General features: G+C 31.4%; 1 protein-coding gene across 2 annotated transcripts in view; it reads right to left on the reverse strand.

Annotated features, from left to right (window-relative positions):
- LOC137929021 (eye-specific diacylglycerol kinase-like) overlaps positions 1 to 27,333 on the reverse strand; it is a 37,473-nt gene extending 10,140 nt beyond the window's left edge. For both annotated transcript variants that reach the window (XM_068772044.1, XM_068772045.1), the window contains exons 1-3: positions 26,710 to 27,333; positions 4,131 to 4,275; positions 874 to 1,077 (exon numbers count right to left, since the gene is read on the reverse strand). In XM_068772044.1, coding sequence (XP_068628145.1) covers positions 874 to 1,077; positions 4,131 to 4,275; positions 26,710 to 26,915 — 555 coding nt within the window. In that variant the 5' untranslated portion in view covers positions 26,916 to 27,333. The remainder of the gene's footprint in view (positions 1 to 873; positions 1,078 to 4,130; positions 4,276 to 26,709) is intronic.
- Between the last annotated feature and the right edge of the window lie 496 nt (positions 27,334 to 27,829).

The raw sequence follows: 27,829 nt of genomic DNA on the forward strand, positions 1-27,829 counted from the left end.
ACGTAGACAGAAAGTAAACATAAATTTAAAACTAAGTTCATACTCGACAAAGTAGCCTGGCAGTACTTAAATATGCATGCGCCATGCGTGCAATATGCTAACACGTCATTAAAACTAAAATTTTAATTTCGCGTTGGAAGTTTTAGCGGCACGTGTCGTGCCGCATGCGATGCAAATGCAAATGATTTCCCAATAAAGGTAAACGTGGGCGATAGGTAAGAACGCGGGATAAGCGAGGTGACATTTTGTCCCCTCATCCATAATTAAAACGACGAAAATTTTATAGCATACTATTGAAGTGAGAAGGTAACGTTGTATCGAATATTCAACATAGCAATTATTTTACTGTTTCGTAATATATCTGGAGCTTTATACCTATGAACTGACCGAAGGCCTTTCTTTAAAGACTCAAAACAAACGTTTTCAACGTCATGATTTTTAATACGCGGAAGTTTAATTAGCTAGATTGCATTTAATGATTCTCGTTTCTATTTTTCCTGTTCTGCAATGTGCTTTGAATGATGTTCTGTTCAATGTCTGATATCTATCAATAAGTTTATGACTCCACGTTTTTGTAAAAACTGTGCTCACAATTAAGTATGTTATAATGTAATCAAGTGCGAAGTGAAATCTTCGAATTAGCTCGTGTTTAATTAAACCGTACTAGCGTGCTAATTGATGGTTATTATTAATGTAATTAACTAACAGACAATAGTTATTGACGGGTTAACATACAGTTAGGACAAATAATGAATTAGAATATAATTATTAAATTGACATTTAAGAACAAAATGCAATGTAAATAATGCTGCAAAATATTCCAACATATAAATGAAAAAGATTTTTTTGGAAGTTTTATGTTAATCCAGTTACCTTGCCGCAAGCTTTGCACTTGCCCTTTTCGGAACGACGATGGACCCAATGATGATGTGTCAGGGTCTGTTCTCGATACTGACGCACGCCAACGTCACGGAATGTCGGTTTGCATGTAAATTGCATTCTATCCAAAAGGATGTCGATGCATGCTGTATGGGCGACGATCTTACACGCAGAACATTTCATGCGAGATCCATGTTTCTGTTGAAGAAAACGGTAATTAATATATTGTGGGACAAATAATATTTTAAACCTCATTTTTGGCTTGATAATTTCCTGTAGATAAATTACTGTGCATATGGTATGTAATTAAAATTATCATTAATGATTTCATTAGAGAAATTAAAGGTAAAAGAGCACTTGGATATTGAGCAACGCCCACAGCTCCCTGTGAAATATTAAGTAATATCGATAGAACTTTGTAAATATAGCCATTACCGAAATTTGATGTTAACTATGTTTTTCGTCGTGAATTTAGCTCATAAAATGCCTACTACGAGGGATAGGCCTCTTCAAAAGAAATTTATGGGAGGATTTACCATAATGGCCCCGCTCAGCAGGGGGATTAGCAATCGAAGTGTGGTATTATGGTACGCAGAAGACGCTGCTACTCATCCTCTGGAGATTTGTTAGTTAGCAGTGAAAATCACATATAACTAAAGCACAAGGTGTTAATTATACGATTGTATTCCGGGAATCGAACTCGCGACCTACGATCGCAAGTTTCAGTCCTCTATCCCCGGGCTACCATTGCTCGACTATGTTTTTCACTGATCAGCAGTTAAATAATTATAAAAATAGTTCAAACTTAAAGGCTGTAACAAACACGTAGAACAGATGAGTGATTATGATACCAACGCCATACCGCATCCTCTGTGTGCTATAATACCATACTGCGATTGCTAGCCCACCTGTCAAGCGTGACGACTATGGTTTATTCTTCCATATATATGTTTGGGGTAGGCCTATGCCCTTTGCTGTGGACCTTTATGAGCTGAAACGGCAACAACTTAAAAATACATATACAAAAGTCTTTTGATTTTGAAATCACAAATGAGATGATTTCAAAATACAACAATCACTTTGAGAAATTTCCCTAAATCCTTTAAATGCCTTTTTATATTTTCACTTATTAATTCAAATTATTTCAAATATTTTTAGAGACTTGTTGAAATGAATAACGAAATAGCAAAGGGTTAGTATTTTCATTTCTGCTAGAATTTGAATTCATGCTTTATTTTTATGAATACGAATTAAATTCAGAGTCTGAAATCTCGCGGCCAATCTATGTCCAACCAGCACAAAGTTTAATATTTTCTATTCTATTGGTACAAGGAACAAGATAAAAATTATACGCGAATAATAAAACGTTGTAGGCGCATTAAAAAAATTAGGAACTTTTGAATTTAGAAGAAAAATAGCGAACATGAGGCTAGCTCTAAAAGTAAAGATAGCCTTGTTACACCTTTCTATAACCTTTAAAAAATTAATAATTACTCTGTAGATAACTATGTAAGCAATTACAATACACATCATCATGAAACTTGAGAATGTATTACTTTCCGCCTCTGTAAATGACATGATGTAATTCATCATAAAAAACACGTTTGAGTTTTGGGTTTTTCCCGGTTCAGACTGCATTTGAAATCCTTGTAGCTTTTAGTTGTGTTATAGGGGAGGTCAATTTGCTTATGGTTTTTATGAAATTGAGCTCTACCACAAGTCATCATTGTAAATAATACCTAATGAATAGAGATACAATACGAATAAAAGAAATCAGCGTATTTTTTTGTCTTTTTAAGCACATATTCTATTTAACTTTGATATTAATTTCTATTAGAAACAATTCGTAATAATATAACTATGCTTCGTCTTTTCGCAGTTTAAATTATAATTATAAAGGTAAGTTTTTTTAAATCAATGGACGTTACTAACTCTTTTAAATATACAGAATGATTAGTTATAGGTTTAAAATTTTAGGAGGTCAATTTGCTATCAAGTAATCCCAATGCAAAAATAAATGGCTTCAGAACTTACAAGTAACGTAATGATAACGTCGTAAAAAAAGTTTGTCTAAATTTGGATTACTACATACTAAAAATAATTATTGTTTATTATCAAATTTATTATGAAGAAATGAATTAATTTTACATAATTAGAATAATCACTTTACATAGGGTGACTGGAAATAGGCGTAAAAGTTTTAAAACTTTTCGCTGCAAAAAGTTTACCCCTTTTCAGCTTTTACGCCTATAACCAATCGCCTTATATATTACGCATATTGAAATTTTTTGGTCTAGTGTAATTAAAAAATATATGTAAACATCGCACGACACGTATATGTCGAAAATGTTACTGTGCATTAATATAACAGTAAAAGACGCGAGTGAGACACGGCGGTCGTAGCCGGGGAAGTTGAAATAACGAGGCTTGACACATTAGTCCTTCGTGGTCAACAGTGCTTTTGCAACTTTTCTTAACTTAAACACTTAACCGTATGTTGCCCTGTTATTTTTTTTTTTCAGATTAAATTTCTTTTTAAATTAAAAAAAAAACTTGTTGTTTACAGTATTATATTTCTTCTTTCTAACTCCAAAAACTTAAAAATGATCTTTTTTTTATTAAAAAAAAAACAAAGAAAAGTTAGTAAGTAATAAAACGGATTAAAGTCAGCATCAAAAGAATAACAATGTCGGGTGGGCAAATTATCGGAAAACGCAAATAGCGATTAGTTAATGATTGTCGCTATAAACTCAAAGCCGGTCTTTTGTTGCATCGACAGTGACAGGCCATCGCTGCGGTAATGGTTGTGGACCCCTCATTAATCTTACATTCAACTAACGACACGTCTACCGTCTACAGTATAATAGACTGGAACTTGGTAATTGCTGTTGAGGAAATTGTAATTTTCTTTATATGAATAGAATAACTTGGTTCACTGAGGAATTCAATATGTATTTTGGTTTAAGACGATTAATCCATTAACGTTTTAAAAAAAATAATGGTCTATGCTTATATATCGACAGAGTAAATCATTTTTGCAAAAGGCCATCCAAGTAGGTAACACAACGGTGCTTATCGTCTGTCGAACCGATGTTGATCACATATTTCTGATGTTACACAGATGGCAAATGCAGACGAGCCATAATTGTTTATGTTCCACATTATTATATTATATTATGTTATATTATATTATAAAAAGTTTTAAAAACATATTTTTGCCATATGTTCGGAATAAACATTTTGACAGTTACCTGACAGTCGGTATCGCCGACGTAGCAGCAGTCCCCAGACACGGAAGTGGGAGACCAAAGGTGTTCCCCGCTGACGGCCGCGTCCGTCCAGTCGGGCGTGGAGCGAAGGACGCGCGCACCTGCGCTCGGCCCCTCGCTCGTGCGTCTGCGACAAATAAACCGTCTCGATCACATAGATTCAGAGTAAATACATTCCTTAGAAAAGAGTGCAAAATTTTCGTATAAAAATACATGTCACATATATATAGTTAATTGAAGGAAATGTACCACGACTTTAAAAAAGTCGTATAAGAAGCAAAACTAGTTTTTCCCAGAACGCTGTAAAGAAAGTAACCATAAAATCAATATTACATGAGTATTTATGAAATAAAACAATTCATTTTCATAAGAGAAAAAATTAAATCATTTGGTATAATTTTTCATATCCAGTTTAAATTGCGTTAAAAATATTTATACATTCGTGGTAGAAGAATAAATTCACGTTAAAAAGTATATATATATTTTTTGGTTAACCGCGTTATTTCAAAAGCGTGAAAAAGGCTATGTAAGAAATACTTTTACAGGTAAAATCGCTTAAATATGTAATTAATATTGAATAAAAGTAATTCTGGATGTATACAACTATTTAAAGCGAAAGTTTACAACGTGTCTGGTAACGACTTACGGCCCAACTCACAGTCGCTCGACGGGTCACAGAGAGAGCTTTGCTAGGGATACCTCTATGTAATCGAATCAGAAATAGCGAGGTCCATAGACGAACGCAAGTATCCGACATGACCCAGCGTATTGCCAAGTTCAAGTAGTAGTCTGTAGTCAAACCTCATAGTTCGCCGAACCAATGGTCGATGCGTCTTTTCTATTCTGGAATAGAGACCACGTACCAGCAAGCACAACGTAGATCGTCCGCCCTCTAGGTGGGCGGATGACCTGGTTATTATCATTGGAAGACACTGGATGCAGGCCGCTTTTAACCGGTTCTATTGGAAATCTTTGGGGAAGGCTTATGTTCAGCAGTTTTAGTAGTTATTATATTAATGTGTTGGGGCTTATGTTTAGCAGTAATTATATTAATGTGTTTAGGTTGTGTCGAAAATATTGTAATAATTTTATACGTATTTTTGTTTTATTGTAATAAAAATTATACGGCAATAATATAAAACAATAAAAAAATAAAAGAGAAATTATATTTTATTAACTCTTACAAAAAAGTCCTTTGAATAAGTTTTGGGTCCAGCGAAATTATGTAGATTAGAAAGAGAAAATTTAATTTATTTTAGACCTTTCATTTTCATACGTACATATTCGAAAGCACAAATTTACAAATCGTATCCTCTAAGGATTACAACTTAAAGAATTAAACTTAATATAATTAAAAAAACTTTAAATTATGATCCCAACAACATTCTTATTATGTTTATATTGTTGGAAATTATTGGTTCGCGTCATCATATTATTTATTATTCTCCTATTTAAAATATAATTAATTGATTTATTTATTAATGTACTGTTATTAATGTATATAATTTTAATATTAAAATTGATGAAAACAAAGCTACATACGTTCCTTTAAACCATAATAATTTCCACTATAAACATTCTTTTTAATTTAAAATATCCAGTATTTATACGTGAACGATTATTTTCTTTCAGTTTTGCTAGCTATTTTGAATATATGATGTTTAAAATAGGTATACGATTTTTAATACTTGTGCTCATAATAAATGAACGAGTAACTAAAATCATTTTATACAAACATTCATTTAGTCTTTAATAAAACGTATCTATAAAATAATAATAAGTAAACTATAATCTGCATTACTCTGAACATATGTTTATAACTGAATTGATATGTCCAACCGCTTTGGAAATGATTTGAATGTTTAGTTACATGCTGGCAATAAATAAAGTTTAAAAAAAAAAGAATTTGAAAAAAACGCTATGAAGAATATTTTAAATTTCGCTACTACATTCTCATTATCCTTCAGTCATCTTTAAACCATTAATAGCAAAACATATAAAAATTGAAAATTTATATATGAGATAAATATTTCTTTGGAAATAATATTCGATTCAAATTGTACGGAAGTGTTATATATTATTTTATTCTGTTTCAAGAATAGATTAATCGACTGAGCGTTTATTTTCAGTTAGTATTTTACAACAAAATGGATTGTGCTCACTGCAACCGTACCATGATTGGATGCGCTTCCATTAAATGCAGCCTCTGCGCTTCCCAGTTCCATCTAGAGTGCATCAGCAGCGAAAGTCTAGTGCCCAGTACAAACAGCTGGCGATGTTGTAAGTGTAATCCTGTGAGTTCTAACGTATTGTCTACACAAGCTGTCGATTCGATTGTTCATGTATAAAGTTCTAGTGATGTTGGTTCTGTTTTAATACCCTCTGTTCTGTATTAAATTGTAAACTGTATACTGTACGTACTTTTATTTGCAACCTAATAGATTTTACATAAGTTTCAACATTTAATATTAAAACTAGCGTCTATGATAGCAATTATTCTCAATAGTGGTTAGTTGCACCATCAGGAGTGAATTCTTAGCCACAAAAATTAGCTATTACGCTTACACAAAGCTATTTGACCGCAAACAAAGCCAGTTTTTCTTTTTGCACCATTCGACAGCATCTATGACGAAAAATTGTTAATTAGGTACCGTGCTCCAGTGGGACTTTACTACTTCGCAACAATCAAAATTCGTTTTAAAGGGGTCACTAAAACACAAAAGAAATGTTTCTTCTAACTTACATTGATGTGACTATTCTCGCACGTAAATTAAGAATAAAAAAATTATAAATAGGATTAAGTAGGTTTAACTAAATATTTTAGTTTTTCTACATTTTACTAAGCATCTTTATTTGTAAAAACAATGTCTAGATAACTCGCGTCATTGTTGTTATTTTAAAATTATTGTTTAATTATTATTTTAAAATTGTTTAATGGTATATGCTGAACAAATTTTCGGGCAAGTTTTCTTTTCTAGCTTACTTTGTAACTAAGAGTTTCAATACATTTGTATTGAAACTCTTGATTTATTTACTAGTAAGCTTTAAGAGAATTGCGTGTATTAGTTTTTTGAAGACTATTGGGTAAGATAACCGTTTGCGGAGAGAGATTTCTGAAATTGCGTGATCTACTTCAAAACAAAATTTCAGTCTCAACTTCTTGAGACGGAGAACAGTTTAGGCCTTCTTTAGTTATAGCGAATAAATCTCTATATCTAACCTGTCCATAAACCTTCTATACTAAAACCGGTGTGATTTATTTTTTTGATGTTGTCCTATTTAATGTAAGTAATTTATAATATATTCGAGTATAGGAAAGTGACTTTGTAAAAATGTTGTGAATGAAAGAAATAAAATTGTTTATTAAGAATGCGTTCCGTTATGCTAGAATTTCTCGTTCAAATCTCACATCTAATGTAACATCATCACTAATTGTCTTTTTTTCATCATTTATAACGACTAGCTTCATTTAGTATGTATTTCATACAAATATAAATCGTGTTTTGGCCGACTTATCAAGTGGCGCAAAGATTTAATTATACCGTAAAGGCAGATGTGTAAAAATCAAGAGAAAAAGGAATATATGTCCTATTATCGAATTAAAAAAACACGCTTGAATAGGATATACAAAAATTACATACACACATATAATTTGACCAGCGTATTGGCAAGGTCAAGTGGCTGCGGACAGGCTATATGCGCGCAGAACTAATGGCTGCTGGAGTTTTAAGGCTTTGGAGTGTAGACCACAAACAGTTACGAGGTACAACGCAGCATAGGATGGACCGCTTATGAGGTTGACATACGACTTTATCAAGGTCGTCGGAGATGCTGAATACTGACTACTTCCAACCGGTCCTATTGGAAATCTTTGTGGGAGACACTTATATCCGGCTGTGGATGTCTTACAACTGAGGTGATGATAATTTCATAATTACGTAATTTAATAGTGATAATAATGCCAATTCGTCCGCTAGTATCTCTCAACTATTCTTTTAAAACAAATAGGTATTATCATAGGTGTAATAAATTTTTACTGAAGTTTAAAAATACAAAAAGTTGTGATTGCATAAATTCTGTGATATTGAAGCTAAATATCACTTCTCTGTTCTTGACCAAGCAGACAAAATTTATTAAAATGTTTCCAGCAAACAGAATTTTTCACTAAGAGAAATTGTGTTTCGGTAACATCTGTAACAATTTCATCATCAGGCAGAATTAATGAAGATACGCAACTATATTAATGCGCACATAATTGAGTGTCACAAACATAAATTTTGTCAAGGTCAACGTGTAAGTGGTAACCGTTCGATCGAACGTTGTAAGTTAATATACTGCGTATGAACGTTGGTGTGATTGTTGAAGGCCACGTGTTACTTTTTAAATTATTACAACATTGATAAAAATTGATCACAGATCACATTTTTCTACAGAATTAAATTTTTGATTAACATATTTAATTACTATCCGAATTATAACTTCAGGAAAGATGCTGATATAAGCCTTCTCTCTGCGGTCCTAGAAATTATATTTTAACACGAATTAATTAAAACAATTGTTACGTCTCTCAGGTTGAACCAGTAAGAAAAATAATCTACAGTGGGTTTTCTTGCCGAAATATTAGAATGCTGAAAAAATTTGATTTATATTTACATTGCCTTATCTATATACATGAATGAAAAATACTCCTTTAATTTGTTATTTAAGTGATATACCGGGTACAAAGTTTTTCAAACACAAAAACCTTTAGTGTACCGTCTATAACCGCGAGATAGTATAATTGTACATACCCTTTGATTTTACTAGCTACAGCAAACAAGTAGACAGTAATAGTGTTTCGGTTGCGGTTAATTTACAGTATGCTCCTTTTTGGTGGTTGAAATAAATGATTACGGGAGGTATTTGCCTATATTCTAATTTTGGTTTTAAATATTAATTTATTGTATCAACGCTAAATATAAAAATTTGGATAATTCTGATAAAATAGATATGGCAGAAAGGGCAGTTTTATCGCAAACAGTGATTTCTTGTAGAAAACTTTTGGATAAACTTAGTTTATAATATTGCTTGGTTCATAATAAATAAAAGTGAAATGTTTATAAAATGTAAATTATTTATTCTTCCAAATCAGTTGACAACCGACGATTACTTAACACCAAATCTTTGACCTTTTGAGTATGGCCCTCGTTGGTTTTGAATGACAATTTAAGGAAATTTTAAAAAAAATTTATCATAGTAGTGTATATCCAATGATAAGCTGACTTACCATTGTAGCATATAAAATACTGGAGTGACAAGTGGTATAGCTGTATAGTTTTTTGAAATTGTACCCCAGTAAGAGCTTGTTAAAAGTTTAGATATAATAAATATTCTCACTTTAAATGTAAATAACGGAGGAGGAAGTCAGAATGAAAGTCGGTGGTTTTACGGAACGCCGTTTGTTGGCGCCAGTCAAACCCGCCATAACTCCAAGATAATCTCTTATCTTCAACTGTGATCACAGTTGATAAGAAAAGGGAAAATAGACCGTCGAGTGAGTTATTCAATTCTTTATTTAGTTTTTCCTAAGAAAAAGTTAAGAAATCCTGTAATATTTTGTACAAAGTTTGTAAAATGTTTAAAATTGAGTTTTGTTTCCTGTCGTAAGACTTAATATGATCGTGTTGCGTGTGACCAAATCATATTATGATGTAAAGTTCTAAGATGTGGCCTCATTTATTAATTATAATTTATTAAATTCAGCTATGTGTAAAAATATTGTTTTAGGTTTATAAAGCAATTTGGACGTGCATTTTTACCATTCTTTGTATTTGAGATAAATGATAATTAGAATTAATGAATAAAATAAAGAAAAGACAAATTTTCATAATTTCTTAATAAATTTATGTAATTAAAAAATGTAATTAGGTAAAAGTAAAGTAATAAGAGACACTTGAGCTTTTTAAGACTATTCCAACAGGTTTTGACTTCATAAGCTCGTGATGGTCTTTCGAAAGAGTCCTGCTGCTTGGTGATAGGAATACACGTCAGTTATCTCTTATGTGTATATTACTTAAACAAAATCGTGTATCAAAAAAAAAACAAATATACAATAAAATTCTTTACACGTTGAAAATTTCTTTTCTCAACTTAAATATTTATTAGCTATTACACTCTTTAATGAAATTTTTAATGAACAATAAACCAATTTTTATAGTATAAACGAGTTTCTGTCATAAAGAAGTCTGGACGTAAAAGTAAAAATAAAACAAGGACGCTGTGCACAAAGATTATTTTTCAATGTTATGCTTAAAGTTCAACTACATGTTTAAACAATATTGACCTTAATTTTCTAAGTTGTAAAGATTATATTATAAGTGTTAAACATAAAATGATATTGCATTAGTATTGACATTGCATTGGGGCAAGTATATGAACCGGTTCCGTATTTAAAATTAGTCCACTTTATATCTAGGTTTTTTGACGAAATATATGAAATATGTGAATGCTAATATGTAGATATGCTCGTAAATTTAATTATGGACACGAGAGAAATACTTTTAGTGTATAATTTGAAATACCCGTCTTAAAATATTTTTAATTTTGCTATTATTATTTTTATTCTACATTTTAAAGTATTCATCGATCCATTACAAAAATAAGCATCTATACATAATATCCCCGACAATATATTCAACTACTTGAACTTTGTTTTTTCAGTAAGTAGACGGCCCTGATGCCGATTCCTACCAAAAAAGGACAAATTAAGTATTATTGGAATGAGTCAATATAAGGTAAAATGTTTTGTTTTATAAATAATAATAATCTTCACATAAAAATAGCGCAAAACTGGTTTAATTGAGTATATGTATAAATGATTACGTAAATTATTTCAATATCCTGTTATGAGTGAATCGATAAAATGCAGTTCTTTAATTAGTGAAATAACCAATTGATTCTCGCCTACAAATGTATTAAAAACAAATATGTCAGACAAATGTGTTCACTTCAACGAATATGGATACAAATATTCTTTAAGGATGATGGTAATAATAATTTATGACTTTTACCATAAATTATTTGATTTTTGTTTGTAAACTAGGTATTAAAATAATAAAAAGCTTCTCTTGTCTCTTAATAAAAATAATGAAAACTTTTGGCCAACATTGTTTTTACTCCCTGCAATATACGTAAAGGATTTTTATTGTATTTTATAAGTGAAAAGTTGCAATAAAATTTATTTGTTGCCGGGTTAATGGTGTTCATAACCATTTACTTTTGTTACTCTCAAATAGGAGACTAAAAAGATTATTTACAAATTCAGTTCAAAAAAATTTAAGAATTGATAAAAAAAATTGAAGACATATTAAGGCTTTATTTCGAAAATAACTAAAAGTTTAAAAACAAACTTAAAAAATATGATGTACAAACTTCTACGACCTTTTAAACGACCTTCTACGACCATTTTAAATGATGTCAAATAATGATTAGTATTGTTTTTCTTAACCTAGGAATGGTTATTAAAACCAGTTTAGATTGTTAGAATTACAAAGTTATGTCGGTCTTATAGCCGAGGCACTCAAGAACCTTAGTAGTCAGTTATAAGACTCAGCTAATATGCGGAAGAAATCCTAAGAGAAACTAAGCGACACCTTTTCACTGTGCACTAGGTTTACTTAAACATCGAAATATATCACATATTTCTCGATTCACATAAACCTTTACCAGTGTAAGCCACACTTCTATAATTCTAGTTAACTTCAATTGGGATGAAACCAAGTATGAAACCACAAAGAGATTTATGTAACTAAGATATCAGTGCGGCTTTGAAACCGTTCCTCACGATTTTACTTTACTACATACATCCTAGACTTAATGGTTGCAGCGTGATCGTGACTCGGTAAAGGTATTATAAATATGTTTTAAATAGTTAAAAGATTAGCTCCAATAGGTCCTTGCAATGCTTACATCGATCACAGCTGCAAACGCTTACGGCTAAAACAACAAGTGTTCTAGTTTGACAAATTTCGTTAATAAAGAAAGAATTGTTTAGTTTCGCTTCCATACAAGTTATTTTCTTTATAAAAAATTTGATACTCTTACAGAGAAAAGTTCCGGGAAGAAAATCTACATAGTCGATATTAAGAGTGATTGTTTATTAGTATAAAAGATTAAAAGAGGTGAATGTATAACACATTTGTCAGCAAAAGGTTTAATGCTTTTACACTTATTTACAATAAGCATGTATAAAGTGATCACTCTGAAATATATTAAACTCATTTGTTTTCCTATTGGAATACGAAAGGTCAACTTCTGGCAGTACAGTGTCTACAGGGACATATAGAAAAAAAATAATTAACTTTATACGCAGTAATTTGAATTTTGAAAACCCTGTTCATCGCTATATTTTTATTACGTAATTTATTATCTATGGAACCAATCATTCTAGATAGGGAATACCATATATTAATTAAAAGCATTTCATCCGTTCATTCACCCTTTAAATCCAATAAATATGTAACCAATCACCTTGTATGAGACAGTCTACGTATCTCAAATATAAATAAATAATAATAAATAAATAATCATGTGCATACGGTGATCATTGGAAATAAAAATAACCATGTTATATCCCTTTCTAGGTTTCTATAAAACTAGTAATTCTCTTGTGGACAAGTAATTCTTTATGAGGTTTTTCTGTGTTCGGTATTACAATACAATTCTGTGTAATATCTCCGGATTATCATACAATAAAATCAAATTACAGTTTTGCAGATTTGTAGTGTTGAAGCTCCGAAATTAGTTGCTTAACTGCTGTATTAAGCATACAATAAAAGGACCACAAAAAACAGTAACAAACAGTATGTTTTAGGTTTGTCTCAGATCAGTTTGGAACTCTGTCAATTCTAGTTTCAATCTAATTGGTTTCTTTTGACATTCTTCTTATGTCGTATACAAGCGATCTCTGTAAATGATCCTATGAGGATAATAATACTAGGTAATAATAAAAGCAAACAAATTATTTTAGGTACCCGTTTTAAAAACAAAGTTTGAATACAGCCAGTTTTCTATGCCTATCATGGTCCGTATAACAGATATAGATGTTAAAACATGTCACAATGCCTGTACCATTCCATTAGGCTCTAACAAATGTTAGCTTACAAAACATCGAGCGTATTTTTAAAGTTGGTGAAAAAACAAATGGAACGGCGTGAAACAAATACCGAGTTTGCTTAAAACGAGCGTAAATAAGAAACTGTATGTACATAGAACATGCTACGTCACTTTTATACAAAATAGATATTGTTTTTTGAAATATTTTCATAATATAGAAACGGCTTTTAAATATACTCGAATTAAAAAAATAAATAAAGAACATTCATGAAGACGTTCCATTTTTTTAAAAAGGTGATAGTTGGTTGAGGGGAATTTTACCATCTTAAACGATCGGTATGTCTATAGCTATGCTTCATGATTTCTCTATTTATCGTAGTTTGCATTCCGATTTTAGGTAAATAAATTGTATCGATAAAAATGAAACACTAAACAAAGATTGCACACTTGTACCATTAGCGTCTAGAAGCGCGTGTTTATCAATTTATGTGTGAATTTGTAGAAAAGCATACAACCGTATTGAAAAGGTAAAAATTGTACAAAATTATACTTGAGGACAATTTTGGGATTCTTTACTATGGCTGTTACATATTTCACTGGTTCGGGGAACAACCATACATTGTTTGGGCGAATGCTCAAAATGTGTTTCGACTTGGCGACGCCATTGGGAGCCTCGCTTAGTTATTTAGTAAAATAATTCATCGGATTGGAAAGCCGCCGAATTCATAAAACGCTTTGGCGGACGGTCCTTACACCAGGCCAGGCGCAAACTTTCAATTGCAAGGCGGTTTCGATTTTTCGTTTTATTATTATTTCTTTCTGTTGACACTTCACTCAAATTAAAACCGAACTGTCGGTCGCTGCGGTTAGCGTGGATTTTATACCGCGCATACGACTCTGGAAGCTTCCTGTATCTACCTACGCGAGCAATCGGAAATTCGGGACTATTGCTATCTCGCTTGCTCACACCGCGCTAGAAAATTCTTGATTTCTCTACTATTTTGAACTTTATATAAAGGCTGCAAGCGATGTTACTTGACTTAGCATTTTGGGCGCTAGATTCAAATAGCGCGCTCGCGAGATTCAAATTATTTTCCGAACATATTTTTTTTGGCTTTATTTTGGAATAGAATTCAATATTTTTCGAATGTACGAGAGTATTATTTTTGATGTCGGCGGGCCACCAGTATTCGACCGGCGGGCCGCACGTGGCCCGCGGGCCGCGGTCTGTGCACCCATGCAATAACCCCTTTGACTTGTATGAGTTTGACCAATCATTGTGTGTACGTTTAGTACGTTTTATTAAATATGCATTATAAGAAATGGCTGATGAATTAGTGTACCATTATCTTGATTTAAAACATTTAATTATTCCTGTAATAGTATTAAAAATTAAGTATCCGCATAAAGCCCAAGTCAAAATTGAAAACTGAAAACTAAATTATGTAGAAATAATATTTAAGTGTATAAATAGATATTGGTTTTATATACATTTATAGTTGAATCTGTCGTTCGTAAGCTTAAGATACCAGTCACGATGACGTAAAAACAAACTAAATCCGGGACCTTTGCATTATAAATAGCATTAAAAGGACATTAAAGGTCTGGAAAACCCGAACAGAGGTGGAATATTTAGTCAAGGAAATATCATACTTGACATTTAAAAACGAGTTTCAAATATCTAGTATGTTCCATCAATGTTTTAAACCTGTAGCAGTGTGCTTAAAAACATATATCACTATAATCAAAACATTTGTATGACGAGTTTTGCTGTTAAATTTTTTTGAAGCCGGAATGTACGTTACTTATATAGAATCTTTTATAGAAGTGTTTGTGTTTTTATTTTTTAAATACTTATATGTACGCCACAAATTTATTGAAAACTTATTAACAAACATGCATGTAACATTTTACAAAATTAAATGTTTGTGATCATTAATTCCTAACCTAATAAAAGAACATAACAAACCTATTTTAGGCGTCTTTAGAAGTTTAGTGTATACATTTTTGTAAAAATTTTCATCGCAAATTTATGCTTTTTTGTATATAAATACAAACACAATAACGATTCACAATATTTTTTAAGCAAAATAACCATGTAAAAGATTTTAAATGATAAATTGCCGGATGTTTACTTAAGTGTTTTTTTTGTGCTCTTTCAAATCGAGAAGAGGCATTTTATAAATAACTTCTCCTATAGAAGAAATTGAGAGCTATTTATTTTCGTTAAGCCTTGATTTCGAACATTCGGAAAGTTTTAACAGATGTACTGTAATTAACATATATATGTAATACCATACATGTATACTTTGTAGGTGTTTTCTTATTAGGCGCGTGTAAGGCTAGCAGGTTAAAAAAACACCGTAACAGATGAAATTGTAAGGCTAACGAGATGTTGCAAGTACCCAGAAATTATAACATCGGTCATTTGGCCTACAGACACGAGATCGAAATAACTTCTATATTTTATAAATGATCTTCTTTATTTAACAAAAATTCAATTTTGGAATTAAGTTATTTGATTGAATTAGGTTTAGTTATTAATGTAATAATAATGGTAACCTATCCCTAACCAAATTTATTTTGTTAAAAATTATTCATCCTGTTCTCCGTCGCGAAATGTTTAATGATTACTCTGAAGACCCAATGTGTTTCGGTGAAATTTCTTTTAAGATTTTGTCCGGCCGTGGATAAAGCATCTTATGCATTACATCAGCCAGCGCATATTTTAAAAGCATAAGTAGTCCGAATTTATTAGACTACGCTACTATCATCCTACTAATATAATTAACAACGCGTATAATCTATGTAGTTTTATGTCACACTCCCTTTACTCGTTTGCGAGAGTATATAGTATTTAAATATAAAGGTCTTAACTTCAATGTGCAATTCGTGTTTCTTAAATGCTTTGTTACTTTTCTGAGAAATCCTTTTAATTTACGTACCTACAATGGATTGCTCTGGTAAATAACGCTAAATGACGCTATATTAATTCGAAACGACAACTTGTTCGATTCCTTAAGAACGTTTACGTTTGAACAGTCAAACAGGTAAATTCTTTTTATTATCAGTGAATATTAAAAAAATGACTAAATATTTTTCACCTCTTTAACTTAATATAGATGCAATGAGATGTGAAAATGTAGTGACTAACAAAAATATTATTGAAATATTTTCTGTATTCTGAATGACGTTAGTGCTGGCTCTATCGATTTCAGGGCTCAAACTTACAATATTTTTTCCTTACATCTTAAAACTAAATATTTGCAATCGCCGGAGCGTCGATATGGTCGAAATATTTGTTATTATATAATTTGTATCCAAGGCCTATAACCAGTAGTCCTCTACTGGATATACGTCTTGCGGCGAAAATGACGATGAAGATGATTTTGTATGAAAATATCACTAAAACGTTTATTGAATATCATATTGAATATTGACTACTAAACGCTTCGTGTACTTGTATTTGTCAACCTATGAGCACTCATCCGTGACGTCACGGACGAAGCTTCTCGTTCCAGAGTGCGAGCACGAATAACTCTGTATATATTTACAAACTATTGTGACTTTACAATAAAACGTAATTTAATCCGTTACGCGAAGATAGTTCTTCGTATATAAAATAGCACTTTTTATTTTTTATAGCTTTAATGGTTATATATTATCCCCATTTATTTGGCTTTATTTTACGTAACAACATGTAACATGAAATTTATATTTAATATGTGTAATTGAAACGCTAATTTTTGTTGTATTTAAAAAACAGACGCTTACATGTTTATAAATAAACACTTACGATGTCGTTAGAAAATTAATAACGCATACCGTCATGAGCAGAACATAAAACGACAGACGGTGCGATTTTGTTTTCTATAGTGAGTTACATTTTTATAAATCTATAGTCAAGAAATTAAATACTTACAATTTTTATACAATTCAAACTAGGTGGCTAGTGCATTCTGTTTAATAATCATCTTACATTTTTATCAAAGATAACAAATCCACGTGGTTCTCAGATAACGATTCGCGAGTGTACTCTAAAATAAATTATTCGATCTTATTAAACATCTGTACCTTTTTCGTTTCACTCTCCGTTTTTTAACCGTAAGGTTGGGACACTTTTTGAAAATTGAAAAAGTTATGCCGCCGAGGAATCCCATTCTTGTAGGATTTTTTTGATTTTGATTTGATTAAAAAAGTGTAGGATTTATCACAGATGTATCACAACAGTTGAGATAGCATAGCGCGGTTCGCGGTCCGTTGGCAGAATTGTGACTAAGCGGTTAGCGGCTTGCGCGATCAGAGCAGCTGTGACGATCGCAGAGTCCGTGCTGCGACAGCCACGAGTGGCAGCATTTAGCGAACCACGTGCATTGCGCGTTACATAGCGATGAACGTGACTCCTGCGAAATTACTTACATACACAAGCTACACGTTTGTGTAGATCAGTCGGATAAGTAGAAAAATGACCATGTACCTTACCTTATGCTTGCATATCAATAATATGTCATAAAATAATCGTCCCTTACATTACTTACAAATAAATATTTCAATTTATATAAAACTCACCAGCATATGTTTAATCTAGTTTTGCCCACTGATCAAATTAATAAATCAGTCGGGAAAAAAATAATTGAGATTATAACCTCGTATTTGAAATAACATTAATGATTTCGTAGAAGATCAATTTTTTCCTCGAATTAAATTTATGCAATTGTGATGGCTTTTCGTCCTTGGTCAGATATTGTTATTGCGAGTAACGCACGAATGGAGTTATTCGTGATAATACAGCGTCGGTAATAACACGCCTGATATAATAGTAAGCTGATTGTGAGATATAAAATAGTAAATAAAATACCGCTGTGCGCGCTGCGTGTGGAAACTGTTAGGTTATGGCGAATAAACGGTAACTATTAGTTAGTTAGCACCTAGTAGCTTACGCGCAAGCAATATCAACGCAGAATTATATTTAAGAATCTAAACAAGCTGTTAATAAATGAAAACAAACTTTTAATTCTAACGTAACTTGTTTTAAAATAACATAGTTTTAGCTAAAAATTAAGTGAATCGATAAATTAAAAATATGAAATTCCAAATCTTCATGTTAACTATACCTTTATAGTTATATTGGACTGGATTGGATATAGAGCAAAAAAAAAACTTTTAGAGGCGTAAATGTATAGTTCATTTGCTGTCAATCAATATACGATACACCCTATCCGAAAATCAATGGTTTCAGAAATTTCAAAGATTGATTTTTTTTACGAAAATCCCCGTTGGTAATGAAAAAAGTACTAACAAACCTTTTGTTTCCCCGGAAGTTAGATCATTTTGTATTAATAAATATTGACAAATACTTAGTAAATAATTTAAAAGTACAAAAAATTGTAGATCATAACGTGATTTAAGTGGCATAGCATAATAAAGAAAGTTTTTTTTTAAATTTAAATTGTTTAAAATATAAATTCTTTGTTCTAAGTTTTCTAAAAAGGTATAAAAACCCGTATGAATGAGCACTACATATTGGGTATATGTATTAAAATTCTTTACATAAATAAAATCTAGTTCTTAATGAATTTACCTCTGTTCGTCATTTTTAATTTTTTTTTATATGGCATTTGAGGAAGTTGTGCGAATGAAATAAGATTAAAACAAAACATTCCCTGCTGTTAAGCTATTTCAAATAAAATTAGAAGACGCAATGTTATGTCAAATAAACGTTAGATACAACAAAATAGTCTAAAAACAATAATATATCTCATACAGAACCTTGTAGTTGTTAAATTTCGTTGTCGCACATTGCAGAAAGCTAGCGATTTAATAAATGATCTTGTCGCACTAACATGGCAATGGCCGCAGTCTGTCGTATAAGGAATGTATTAGGTCACTGCACGCCCACATAATGACTTATACACTATGTAACGTTTTAATGTAAAATGTAACGGCTACAGAAATAGACGATCTAGTAAATATTTCATTATTCCTTCATCTCATGTTTGATATTTAATCATTATTGGTTCTCATATGAAATGTACAAAGATAAAAAAATCGAAAATCATAATTGCGCCCCATATTTTAATTTATTTAATTATTAAGTTGCTAAGAATAACGTTGTTTTTGACTGGGTCTGTAGTAAATTTCGTGTATTAAGTTATATTAATGAAGGAGTGAGTGGAAACCACATGGATATCATAACATATATGATTTATGACGGCTTGGTACCGTTATAAAAGTGCTTGATTGTTGAAAATTTAATTATTGCAGGTTAAACACATATTCTTGTAATCACGTGATGCTATCAATTCTTTGATAAAAATCATATATTGGGCGTATTTGGTGAATATTAGTCATTTATAAGGGTGTATATGATATCAACGCACCAGTCGATATAATATATACCAACACTTTTCGCTTCAACCGCCAGATTATGCCACGTAACGTACATATCTTGAGAGAGAGAATCTGTTTTCTTTTACGATTGTTATGCTATTAGTCGAATATAGGAAGATCCTTCGAAACTGTTTTATGACGTGAAGTTGCTGACACCACATATAAAACCTTTTCGTCACAAGCTATGTATATTTTTTTCCGTTAATGAATAACATATTATTGTTTATGTAAAAGTAAAGTCCTCCCAGTTACGATATAGCATTTAGAATAATGATCTCCTATTTTAGTATCAGATAATAAACTTTATATTAGTTCCTATAAATATTTCCAATATTTGGTGGTATACTATTTCATACATGTAGGTCCGAACATATTCGAATGTAGTATGCATTGAATCTACAACTGTCTAATTTAATTTATAAGATACCAGCTGTATCTATACATAGATAGAGATAGCAATATATAAGCTGTACTATATATAACATACTATACAAATTACAAGTACCAGTCATGAACTTTTATCTAACGAGAAATCTCTTTGCGAGATGTCCCTGTATGTAGTCTCAATTATAAAACAATTTTTCGGTCCCGTAAGTATTCATACAACTACTGAGGCTTTTGTTCGTACTATCATCAAATTCCTTATTTAATTGAAAATCTAGCCGATATGAAACGGGCAGCAATGCTCCACGAATTCTGAATAAAATAGATATGTTTTCTAAAATTTTAAAGATTGATAAAGTGTAATAAACGTATTTTGCCGCAACACAATGTAAATAACATTTTATAGCACATACAAAAAAAATACTATTTACCTGATAATAAAATATGAAAGAGTAATATCCCTTTAATAAATCATAAAACAGTCAAAATTTTAAAAAAGAACTAGGATCAATTTAAACGTATATCACAAAAAAGTTTTAAATCTAGTAAAGAAGCAAAAATTGTTACTAAAACATTTTAATTTGAATAATAAACTATTGGCTTAATTTATTTATTGTGACACAGATATTTCTTTTTTTGAAATCACGCAAAAAGGTCTTTTGTTTACAAAATCAAATTACTGCAATTAGTTTTTTTTTTTAATTCTTTGTGTAAGATATGACAGGATACAATTTTTTTAAATTAATTTACTTACTATATTAATTTAGTTTTTAATAAAAATTAGCGGGCTGAACATTTTGTTTTATATTAAAATTCCGCAATGGTAACATATACGTAATACACATACACTGTAAAAACGATTAATTGTTTTTAGAAATGACAAATATTGGGAACAATATAATAAAATAAATTAATTATTCCTTTACTGTCCCTGTGCCATCTGTCTCTGCATACTTTGTGTCGCCGGTACTTATCGACTAGTCACATCTATTGAAAAAATAAATCAATGTGACGTATTAACGAGTGATCACTTTATATTAGTGATTAGAAATTGGTGTAAAAGTTTTTGCTAACGAAGCTGAACCAATCACCTTATAATGTATGTATATTAATGAATATATAGTGATTAATTAACAAATGAAAATGGAAATAAATATTTTAAGTAACGTTTAAAACTTAATAAAATAACGTTTTTTGCTTTGTTGTAAATTGAATGAACGGAATTGAAGAAAAGGCGTGGCAATTTTACAAAGGATTTTATTGACTCTCAGAAGATCTATTACAAGTTTTTCAGACGGTGCATTTGGTCCTTCTACGATTTTATTGCATTAGGTTCTCGGTTACAGAAATTGGATGACGAAGTGCTTTTGTATTTGCAATAATAGCTCAAGAGTTGTATTTAGATTCTTACCTATGACCTTTTATATTCATTTGGAATAGATATTTGAATGTTTAAGAACGTTTATTAATTAATATATTCCGCTTTTACCGAAATAATAAAAAGTGATGACTATATTATAATATGATATAATAAGAGAAATATTTGTCATAATTATTATATAACATTAAAGGTGAAGATCATATCCGAAGCATTATTGAAGGTTTTTGCTCTTAGGTAATACGTAATTTAGTTATCATAAAGACTAAATGATTTGACTTTTTGTAATTGTAATAAAATTTATCAGTCATAATTATGAAAACATTTTTTTCACAGTTATTTAGGTGAAATAACTATCCATTCATTATTAATGTTAAGCGAAGACTATATAAAAATATTTTTTCTGTGTATCTTTATGAAACGGGCAATTTTTGTTTAAGAAAATCTGTAATCGGCTTAAGTGTTTCTTAGGTGTGTTTAATTTATTGCGCACTTTGATGTTTAAATTATCTTAAATAGTACAATAGAACTTAAAGCATCTAATATAAGTAAAAATACTTTGCCATTTGCTTAATTAACCATGACATTAAATAGGTTTTTGTGCTGGCCCTCAGTCGCCGGACGACAGGAAATTTGCAATTATCCACGAGGACTAAAGTGTAATGCCACGTTACCACAAATTTACAGTACTAATCAGTGAAAACCTATTATCACAATCTGAGGCATTTCCGCTGAACTTTTTATTATTAATTTTATTTACTGTCAAAATAAAGTATCCGAAACTTGAAAAAGTTGTTTAATATCAATATTATTAATTCCGTAATAATTTTGAAAATAAGTGTTATTTATTTTCAAAATTATTGAGAAATTAATTAGTTCATATTAAACTATGACTAATTTTTAAGGTTAGAAAATACTTCTGTACGCATAGTACGATGTATATAGGCGGGTGGAAAATTTAAAAATATTATTAAAAACATGGGTATGCCGGGCTTCCTGACGGTTTATGATTCAAAGAGGAAGATTGACGTATTAAGTTCGTGTATTATGTTAGAAGTAGTATGAACATGTTCAATTTAACATATTCATAAGAATTCCCTTGAGAATCTTGTCTCGTTTCTCGACGAAAATCCTTGGAAACCGGTACCAAAATCTTATTATTACTCTTCATGGTTGATAAATAATTTCCTTTTATTATGGAAACAATGGTGTACCCTGGTAGTAGTTTTTGGTTATATTACAATTCGTAGATTAATTTAATTCTTGATTTTAATACGCGATCGAATCAGAAGATCCGTAGACTACCGAAAGGAACCGAGATAGCCTAGCGGATTGGCAAGTTGAAGGGGCAGTGAACAGGCTGTATATCCCGCAGAACAAATGGTCGCTGGGGCCTTGAGGTTTTGGAGTGGATACCGAGAATCGGCAGGTGCAGCGTGGTATGTCCACCCACAACGTAAGTAGAGGACCTCGTTAAGGTTGTTGGAAGGCGCTGGGTGCAGACAGGGGGGCTTATATCCAGCAATACATGTCCTACGGTTGAAATGACGTTGATGAAATAAAATTCTATCGGTTCTAACGTATGTTCAATAACGTTTTCATGTTTTTTTTTAGAATTTTTATAAAGATTCAGTTCTTGTTGAGTGTTCAGTGTTTTAAACTGTAAATGTTTTAATAATAAATACGTCATACCGTTGTATCAGTCATAAATCTGTAATAAATTCGTTATTCAGTATCCATTTCGTTAGTAAGCAAATTTCGTTAGTAATTAAAAGCCATATTTATAATAAAAAATAAAATGACTCCATAAAAAATGTGATTATTTTAGAAAAAAATTGAAAATATGGATTAATACAACATACTATTATAATTAATAGCATAGTTATAAAAAATATAATTTAATGGTTCCTTTAGTTTTTATAATAATAGAACTAAAGCCTTTATCTGGTCCTTTTTAAACAAATCTTCAATAATAAAAGGTACGTAAAGCTTGCATTTTCCCAAAAATGCCGCAAGAGGAATATGGCGCAGACATTTAAGTTTTGAGATGTCGGTAACAGACTTCAAAGAACCCGAAACCTTATAAACTTGAGTGATTTTACACTGCATTAATCTTTTTCCACGAGAATAATCTTTTATAATGCTAAGCAAGTAAATTTATGTTCATTTAAAGAAGACTAATTTATATTAAATTGATCATTTCTTTACATGCTGTTGTCATAATAAAATACAAATTGAAAAAGAACAGTAAAAAAGTTAAAGCTAAAAAGGTTCCTGGACAAATTGTCACTGGTCGTTGTCGCATTCAGGATAGACTCAATAAAAAGTTATGGACCATAAAACCGTCACACGTCGTCAAATCAGGTCAAACGACCAACTAAGACCAGTCTAGTGGGATGCGAGATACAAATCAATAAATCGCTTTTCTAATAAACACAAGGGATCGTTAATATAGCGGTTAATATTTAATAAGTATGAATCTGTCATAAGATAGAGCAGCCGCTATCTGCTTATTAGAAAATTAACTCTAGTTTTATTATTAACACGTACACTATAAATAGCGTTTAAACTAACATGAATCAATTATCGGTTGACAAGAAAGACATAAGTACATATAGATTACGTTTTCGGAATTCATAATTACCTTTGCTAAAATAATTCATTCTATGAACTATGATTCTCTGTAAAGAATTTTTCGGGGAATTCTACTACAATAATTACGTGCCGTCGGATTCCTTTTTTAATTTATTCACAACTATTCACGTCAATTAAGAACATGCATATTCACAACAAGTATAACATAAAATAACTCTTAATAAACAAACTTTTTAAAAGTTACAATTAAATAATTAGCATAAAAAAGTTAAATACAGAATAACATTCAGTATACGTAAGGTGGAAGTACCTCAATATACTCTAAATTTCAACACTCAACAATAACTCAGTACCACGCGTACACTTGATTGACGGTACAATTTGATTTTCAATCGCGTTGGATGACGTCGTTGAGGACCGACGCTATTCACTCGGTATCGACTACCCTCGAGCAAATACATATCATCAGCTTATAAACGCATTTATTAATTAATGAAACCGATGAATTAAATATCATAAAACAAGATTTGTTTTCCGTTGTTTGTCCATTAAATAGATACATATACATCCTATTTATACATACATTTTATTTATATACATACATATTATATACATACATTTCCGTACAAAGTAAATCTAGGTATTTATCGGTTCATTAGTAAAGTCTATATTAAAATTAAAAAAATCTGTTATAATATAATGAGTATTATTCTTGTGATTTTTTTATTAAAATTGTTTTAGTCGTATAAAACAATACTAATGTGTAGTTTGCGCAACTGCTAGGCACCGCCAGAGGCGTGTGTGTGTGCACACGTAGGCAAACGTCAAGCTATCTGTTCTCAAATATTTCGTATGCGTCTTGTCAATCACACACTGCTGCGTCTTTCCGCTAACATTTCTCAAGAGGTGACCAGCACTTCAATATAAATTTGCTTCTAAAACTTACTGACGGAAATTCGTTCGGAACAAATATCTTTAACAAAAAACATACTTTTAAAATACTAGCATCATACTAAACTGAAAATACCAGGACTTAATGTTTAAGAAAAAATTAAAATATACTCTTTGACATAATCAAAATGATAAAGAAAAATTCCTATACAAGAGTATTTTAGAATTTCTCGGATTCTTATAGAACTTTTTACTGTAGACAACACCGTTACGTAGACGAAATCGTAATTATATTATCATTTAATAGTGAAATAATAGCCAAATTTAATACGAATATAGTTATTTACAAATAAATAATGATTTGTGGATCAAAAAGTCATATAAATTACAGTACTAAAGTATCTTTTCTCCTTTAATTTATAGGGCACAAATGTTTGTGAGATTAACATTTTATGAGCAATAAAGAAATCATAAAAGCTTTATAATTAAAGCCGTCATCGCATAGGATTTGCTCTTTTAATTTATTGAAACAGGAGTGTATAATTTAATGGGCATTTACTAAGGTTAAGCGTACAATAACGGCTAGGGCATGGATCATTTTTAACAATGTCAAAATATCCATTTATATACCTTTATAACTATCAATAAATAATGCTCAGAAACTATACACGTTTACATAAATACATAATGGTAATATAATCATCGCATCTCTAAATACTGACACATGACTAAATAATAATTTAGAAGATATAACTTAGGCACTTATTCCAATGTAAATTAAATACTAAACTGACGAGCGGAAAAAAAATTCTAAATCAAAAGAATGGCCACTACCGTTACGGATACGATATTGCTTAAAAAAAGGAAATCAATGCAATCCAGTATAATTTACAAACTAGTACCCCTAGCTTATCTCACCAGTGCTATTAGAATATTTTAATACGAATTTTAATAAAATTATTTTTAATCTTTATGGTAAGGTATCGTGGATGCTAGTATACAGCAGTCATACCTGTTCCCAACGAAACGTGTCAAGAATAATGATTCCCAACCGGACGCCGTTCTTTTGTTTAAGCTCTGACGTTACCTGTAGCCGATTTTATTTAGCATTGTATATGTAAAAACTGAATGAGGGATTGACGAACGATATCGATATGATCTTGTCCAAATGTTGTTTGATTTTAAATTCGTAATTATTACGAAAATATCTTTATTAATAACATTAATCTTTCTAATTACCGATAAAGCATATACGATTAAATGACTCGGCTGCTCACTGATTGACCCTAATTGACTAACAATATCGTCCGGTCATGCATAAATTGCGGAACATACTTGTACCAATTTTAAGTTAGTCCGAGAACTGCGACTCGTATATTGACATTTGAATAATTTATCGTAGTAAATTTTAAGACTTGAAAGGCAAGTTTTTTGTTGTCACGGTGTATATGAAAGAAAACAAATATTTAAGGTTTCAAAGAAGAGAATCTTTCTTATACGACCGCTAAAACTGTCCACCTAAAAAAGTTTATTATATATAATTTAAGTGTTTATTGTCTTTAAAAATACTTATGTGTTCAACAGTTGTAATATGCTAATGGTTAGAGGCCTTAGCTTAAGATAACTCCCACGTTCTATTCTTGACAAGTACACACCACATCAATAATAGAACATCATCAACTACGAATCGTAAATCATTGCTGTAAATTTGCATGTCCTCGAAAGATGTGCAACATATGGACCGTAACGGTTTTACGCACTGGATAAGCGTGATAGGTTATGTCCCATATCTTCTAGTAGAGATTTTGAAGTAGTTTAAGTCTTAATTACCTTACGACTCTGAAGGCTATCTTGGTTTTCCGTTTGATTTTTACGGCGTATCGTCTGCGAACCACGGCGGCGGCGCTCGCGAGCAGCGCGCTTTCGGCGTTGGAGTCGCTCGAGTCCTCGTCGTTATTAGCGAACGTCTCGAGCTGCAGCCGGGCGGAGGCCTGCGAACATCCCGCCCCGCCCCTGCCCGAGCTCCACGAGAGCATCGAACTCTTAAAAGACCTGAGCGCCTCCGTTGTACAGGCCCTCTCGCCTCGCCACCATGCAACAACATATCGGCGCGCCGATATACACACCCACTATGGTTATATTTGATCCACTATTATCACCATTAACAGCGTTTACCGTGATGTCAATCAGTTGACGTCATTACTACAACACTATGCTCCTAAAATTGTCACAAAGCGCACGTGGTTGTCGCCGCGGTTAGCAATGCGCTGACGGTGGTTTGCGCACGTTGTCTCCCATTATCTCAAAGCAAACACTGTGCTATCGCGCATACATTAACAGCGCAGCGATCGCTCGCAATGGGTCGTTGTGCGGTGATATCACCTGTTATATTACGGCCATGGGACCAAGCTAACAAACTAAATATCCATATAGTCTTTATAATAAAAATTCTTAAGTCGCGTGGTACATCTCACTTCTCTAAATAACTTACATGAGCTTAAAGAAATTTTAAATGAGAACAAACAGTTAAACTAATCAAGTTTAGCGGTTATCTTAAATTGCATCATATTTTTAACTGAAAACAAACTAGTATGAACCTTTAAATTAAATACAAATAATGATTAAATATAAATTGTTCGTAAATTCGACGACGTTGAAATTATTAAACTAAAGTTTACAAAAATTACACAACGATTTGTGTACAGAATTGACATTGGTCCAGTCAACATGGCGTGGCCTTCAGACCGGAATGAACGAGTATAAATATATTATTATAACCCGTGTTTGTAGAGAAGTACATTGTAATAGGTAGCTATTTTGAGGTGACGTAAATTAATTTTACTTTACCAACTCCGTGCCCTTAAAAGTACGAAAATTAGATATTTTGACAATGATAACATACTATAGGTTAAAAACTATCTAGTGCAACCGTTAACACAATATTCTTTTA

Source organism: Battus philenor, unplaced genomic scaffold, assembly GCF_028537555.1.
Source record: "Battus philenor isolate CCGP_79_NKW_IND1 unplaced genomic scaffold, ilBatPhil1.0.hap1 SCAF_4, whole genome shotgun sequence".
Lineage (NCBI taxonomy): Eukaryota > Metazoa > Arthropoda > Insecta > Lepidoptera > Papilionidae > Battus > Battus philenor.